This window comes from Labrus mixtus, chromosome 23 (assembly GCF_963584025.1).
Source record: "Labrus mixtus chromosome 23, fLabMix1.1, whole genome shotgun sequence".
In the NCBI taxonomy this organism is placed as follows: domain Eukaryota; kingdom Metazoa; phylum Chordata; class Actinopteri; order Labriformes; family Labridae; genus Labrus; species Labrus mixtus.
The window spans coordinates 5624486-5630817 of NC_083634.1; the positions used below are offsets into that span (position 1 = coordinate 5624486).

Here is a 6332-nt window from a genome sequence, read left to right on the forward strand (position 1 = left end):
AAACTTGGACTGATGATGCATCCTGAAAGTGAAAGATAACACTGATGAACTTCATGCAGGAGGTTACAAAGCTCCAGATGCTTCCTATTCTTAAATAAACTTCAAAGTATGACACATCGCTCTCGCTTGCTTCATCGCATGGGGAGGATTAGGTGTCAGATACAAGTTTTATCTGAGACATGAAGAGTCGTCCGACAAGTGCTAATGTGAGTGATAATCTCAAAGTGAGCATGAGGACTTCAGTGGGAGGGAGGGAGGGAGGGAGGGAGGAAAGCAAAGCAGGGGAAACTTTGATCAGAGAAACTTTGACACAGAGAAGAAACAGAAAAAATGTGCTGATCCTCAGAAACTGAAATGGGTGCAAACAAACTCAGAGAAACAAGCAAACAGAGAACACACTGACACATCAGAGCCTGCGCTGTTAGATCCACACTAAGAGAGGTCAAAGAGCTCCAGAAACACTCGCAGTATGAAGATCAACACGAGTTGAAACACGTCGATGTCAAAGGATTGGAGTCTGATGGTGAGGTAGTTATGAGAGGAGAACCATCACAAGAACTCAGGAAACACAAGAACCCAACAACACGAGCCGAGACTGAGAGGACCAAACATTTAAGAAGATGTAAGCTGAAGATTCATCTAAACCGTCTTATTTCTATTTCCTTTAAGGGTGAACATCCGCCTCTGTCTTGTAAATGCACATTTTTATAATTCAGCACATTTCATGGTAACACAAACAACACTTCCTCCTTCCACTTAATGAGCATGCTGCCCCACATGGCTCTGAGACACACATGCCCCGCCCCCTGTGGCGGAGGGGGCTCTCTATTGGCTATCTCTGCTGTCAATAAGTCACTGCTGGGGGGGGGGGGGATTCATCAACGGGCACACCCGCCCTGCCTCTATTGTCACCGGTCCGAGACAAACATTAATTTAAAACATGGAGAAGGAGAAAAACGACAAAGGTGAGCAGCTGACCGCGTCCGAACACTTTTAATGTCCGACTTTCACTCACCTCTTTGTTTTGAGTTGTTAGTTATTAGCTCGGTTTGTTTCAGTGGATGAGAGAGAGAGAGAGAGTGATGACGGGAGGGAGGACGTTTCTTCTTCTTCTTCTTCTTCTCGTTTGTTTGTTTTCATGTTCTAATGTTTTAAAGAAAATTGCGTGTTTGGCCTGCTGGCGACTTTGTTGTTTTTTCTTTGTCTTTCATCGCGTTCTGTTGTTGTCATTGTAATATTTCCAACATATTTTTGTGTTTTTTTGACTGTTTTATCTTAACAGCATCCTTCTACTAACTCTTTCTTTAGTCCTTTTATTGTGACAGTTAGTGATATTGAAATGATTTCAAGTACGCTGCGGCCGCTTGTTTGTGTTTTCCTGCTGTATTTGAGTATAGATCATATTGAGAAAGTGTAGAGCAGCTTCAGTGTTGTGGATGAGACTGTAAGAGGTACAAAGGACCATGTGGCAGAGGAGGAGGAGAGGACAGGAGGAAGAGGGAGGGCTGTGATTAATTGGCTGATTGGAGGATGTGTGATGCCCCGGGCTGCAGGCTGCTCCCAGCATCCCCCTGCAGGAGGAGGAGGAGGAGAGGGAGGGGGGTGGGGGGGAGGATGGGGGAGACCAGCTGGAGGCCTGGATCTCCATCAGCTCTCCATGCGATGACCTCCAGACGACAGCTCCCAAGGTCTTTATAGAGAGGCAGTGAGCAAATGAACAGACAGATGATTTAGTTTAATAGAGTTTATGTTAGTGGTTAAAAAGATACAGGACATCGTAAAAAAAAAAAGTGATTTATGAGTCTTTTTTTAAAAATGTTGACATCTTGATTTTCGAGGATGTTATTATCTTTGGATTCAGAGCCACAGGCATCAGCTGATCTGGTGACCCCCCCTACCCCTGCACCCCTCTTCCTGATTTCATGCACCAGACTGTGGATTGAGGGGAGGGGGGAGGGGGGAGTGTTCCAGGCGGCTCATTGATGTGGGACAAATCCAATGAATCACATACAATAGAGCGACAGGACAGACAAAGTATGAGGTGAAGACTAATTAGGCTGGAACAGTTGATGGGATAAAGAAAAGGAAAGCGTTTGAAATGACTCGGAAAGATCAACATTAGCCGTTTACAGTTTGGCGGCGTTTGTTTTTACAGCGTTCGTTTCCTTTTTTTTTTTAACCAGTTTTTAACCGTTGTTGGAAGTGGAGCGGTCTCATGTTTGATGTGCTCAAAGGAAGTTTTTCCTCACTTCTGTGTCACAGGGCGCTGGTGACGCAGTGGTTGGTGCGTGTGCCCCATTGTATGGAGGCTATGGTCCTCCAAGTGGGCGGACCAGGTTTGAATCCCACCCGCGGCTTCTTTCCTGCATGTCATTCCCCCTCTCTCTCTCTCTCTCTCTCTCTCTCTCTCTCTCTCTCTCTCCCTGATTTCCGACTCTATCCACTGTCCTATCTCTCCATTAAAGGCAAAAAAAGCCTAAAAATAAATCTTTAAAAAAAAAAAAAGTGACATCACAGCTCTGCAGAAACATCATGGATGCACGATTCAAAGCAGCACATGGCGATATACTGTAAACCCCTATCGATTTTTTTTTGAGTGAGCTGTAAAAAACGATTTTGATGCCTGGAAGAAAAAACAACAAAAGAGTTCATGTCGGCTTTCTGTAGTTCACAGTTGACTCGTGAGCTCGATATAAAAAGTGGTAAAAGGTTTGACGTCCAGACCTTACATAAACTTTGAGACCTTACTGAAGCACACTCTGTTTATGTATCATCGTCTCCACCTTCCTCACCTCAGTCCTACATTTGTTTACATGAACTCTTTACACATTTACAGCCTTTTTTTTTATTCCTACCCCGAGTTGGACGTGTGCACTTCTGAGTGTGTGTGTGTGTGTGTGTGTGTGTGTGTGTGTGTGTGTGTGTGTGTTTGGGCCTGAGGCTCGGTATTTCCTCGGTTTCTTGGAAGTCCAGGCCGGCTCCACCACAGCCGGTCTCGGCGTCACAATGGACAATGGTGGGCAGATCAATTATATACATCCTGTTTGTAGAGAGGATGGAGCTGTGAGCCGACAGTGTGACCTGCAGACACACGGGGGGGGGGAAGAGCGGCGAGCCTTACAGTAAACAAAGAGATTCTTACTGCGAGCTCTGAGTGGAGGGTGATGGGTTACTGCACGTCAGGAACAGGAAGTAGATGAGCTTAGAAGTCAACTGTGTTTAAACACAACATGTAGACACGTTCTGTGCAGCTCAACAGTGAGGTTCAGGAAGTAAACATCACCTTCATGTTCTCCACGGTGGATTTGATCATCAGCCATGATGTCATAACCATCACAGGTCGACTGACCACGAGCTACACGAGTGTGAAGCGATTGTTTATGCTCCTGTAGGAGACACAACTTTGTCTGAGATCAACTTTGTTTGAAGAAAAACATGGTTTATTTGTGATCTTAGGTAAAGAACTACACTACCCACAATCCTTTGTGACAGTGAAAGAATGTACCTGTATATGCTGGGAGTTTTGGAATATGATTATATGATTATATAAATGTTAAAAACAGACGCTGGTTAAAGCTTTAAGGCTTTAAAACTGTCCCCACACAAATGTCTCTTCTGATGACATCATCACTAATGGACACCTGGGTCCTGTGTGTGTGTGTTTGTGTGTGTGTGTGGAGACGCCATGGTAACGTTGGATAGCATAGGCTGTAAATATGAATGGAGAAAGCCTGAGTGACGTCACATGTTGAACCCCTGAAGCTTCATGTTGAAAGTATTAGCATAAAAACAAGTCCATTGTTTTACTGGTGTCTTCATCCTCATCTCTACACTCTCCCTCTCCTCCTTGCTCCTCTCCCCTCTTTGTCTGTTCCTCCTTCCTCTCCTTACCCTCTTTGTCTTCCCTCATTCCCCGTCTCCTCTTTCCTCTTCAGCACTCCTTTGTCTCCTCTCCCTCCCCTCCCTCTTACTGTATCTGAATCCCTCTGTGATGTGCTTCAGGCCAACATTCCCGGCCTTCAGTCTGTCTCCTCTCTCTCTCTCTCTCTCTCTCTCTCTCTCTCTCTCTCTCTCTCTCTCTCTCTCTCTCTCTCCCTCTCTCTCTCCCTCTCTCTCTCTGTCTTTCTGGTCTCTCTCGACCGTCTCGGGTCCAGGTGTTTGCCTGCAGGTGAGGACTCGGCCCTCATGCTCAGAAGTCATGAAGAAGAAAACATGATGAAATATTTGGTCTGGGGAATGTGTGCATGTATGTGCACTATCACTGCTCGTGTGTGTGTGTGTGTGTGTGTGTGTGTGTGTGTGTGTGTGTGTGTGTGTGTGGGTGTAATAGAGCCAGAACAAGAAGGGTTTTTTTCAGAAGTACACTTCCACACAGTGTGGTGTGGTCAGACAGTGCAGAGACTATCATGAAATAAGGGAACTAACCCTTATGTTGCATTTTCTGTTGACACATCAAACACGGTTTTGGGTGTCTGAAGTCGGTCACTCATTCATTCAGATAAGACAACGTTCTGTCCTCCTTGTTTAATCCCTTTGAGGCCACCAAGTTGGCCGATAATTGACGCCTCAGAATTTTTTAATCTTCGTTTGTAAAATGTGTTGAAATGAAAGCGTCCTGACTCAGAGCGTAGTAATCGACCTTGTTTGCATTTGAAGGAAGTGTGTCAACAGTTTTACAGTCATCACCGTGCTTTATGGCGGGGTAAAATACTTGTTGGGCTGCATTACCACCGGGGGAAACTTAGACTCAAAGCTGAGTGTTGTCACCTTATCGAGGTCTCAGTAACACTTCAACGGACTGAGCTGAATCAGAATGACACAAGTTACACGTTCCTGTTTGTCACACTCCGAGGAGTTCATGAAGAGTTTTTTGATTACATCACTCTTTGACTTGTCCGGTTCCCTCTCGCCACACGGCCGTGAGAAGTGTCTGTGGTAAGACCATCGGGTATGAGCAATCAAACAGGATGAGGACGTACTGAACACGCAGATGATTATCAGAACCCAAGTCAAATGTGAACCGAGAGAAATGTGTGTGTGGAATCAGCTGTGGTGTCAAATCCAGGTCACAGAGTTTGAGTAATGGCTGCTAAGGAACGGGCTAATCACTAATAACCCGTTAAGACTCCATAACAGGTTAAATATAGAGTTCTGCCCCGAGGAGAGTTCAGATGATTAAGGTAAACCCTGTCTGTGTGTGTGTGTGTGTGTGTGTGTGTGTGTGTGTGTGTGTGTGTGTGTGTGTGTGTGTGTCTCCGTCCTCGTCCGTCTCTCTGCCTCTCGCTGCTTGTGTGCAGACAGAAATGTGTGATTGAGTAACGGAGCCGCGCCGAGGTGATGAGCTTCATGTTGGGACACGGCCGGTCTCTGCAGCTCACAGCTAATGTGTTTGGATAGTTCAGCCTCTGTGACCCCTTTCTCCCCCCAGAGGAACACGGATCACCTGTAGAGTGATGCATCAACACTGAAACTCGCTTATTTGACCCCCAGAACTTCTTCAGAGTTTAACATTCTGGGATTTAGTCACCTTGGAGCAGATTGCCTGCCAGTCATTTGAAGAGTTGAATTGGTGTTTCCAGGAGGTTTTTTTTCTAATCATCAGAGCTCTCAGTGATATGCGATCAGGAGACTAAATATTGTGTTTTATTTTGAAATTGACTGGATGCTCTGTGCGTTCCCTTGTCTGACTTCCTGTCCTGAGTCGATTTGCTCTGTTCAGCTTGACGGCGTGCTTGCAGCGGATATGGTTTGTATTTGGATCGGAGCCGAGTGGAGTGGCGCTTTTCTTCTGGGGTCACGTTTAATCCCACAAGTTTCTGTGAGATCTCTGTGTCTGTGGAATCTCCAGGTGTGTGGTGTCGAGGTCCGCCTGAATCGTCCGGTGTGAGTGTGCGGAGGATTAAACTGTCCCCATACCTGTGGTCTCACATGTTTTTGAAAACGAGACCTAGAGCCAGGTCGTGTCCACCTGCAATGAGGAGAGAGCGTTCGTAGCAGAAAGCGGGGCCTGGACAAAACGCGCAGCGCCCGGTATTTTTTGTCACGAGCGCGCCCGACTTTTTTGTGCGGCTGCTCCATGCACTTCGGATTGAAAATCTTTCAGCTTTTCAGAAAGGCGCTGTCGACGTCACCGGCGCTCTTTTCCAAATGTATGATATTCCCCGTAGTTTTGTCTTGTATCCACATCCTCCTCGCTCCGTGTCTGATCGAGTAAAAAGTGATCTAAAATATAAAACATTTAGTAAAAAGTAACAGAGCAGAGTCGGTCATACAGCGGCCCTTATCAACAGACTGTTGCCATGGAGACGGGACCAGGGACCGGGCGATTTTAG

General features: G+C 46.1%; 1 protein-coding gene across 1 annotated transcript in view; it reads left to right on the top strand.

The window, feature by feature from the left end:
* Positions 1 to 868: 868 nt before the first annotated feature.
* The window catches only part of afap1 (actin filament associated protein 1), an 81030-nt gene continuing 75566 nt past the window's right edge, over positions 869 to 6332 (top strand). Inside the window, exon 1 of the mRNA XM_061031363.1 lies at positions 869 to 965. Coding sequence (XP_060887346.1) covers positions 941 to 965 — 25 coding nt within the window. The 5' untranslated portion in view covers positions 869 to 940. The remainder of the gene's footprint in view (positions 966 to 6332) is intronic.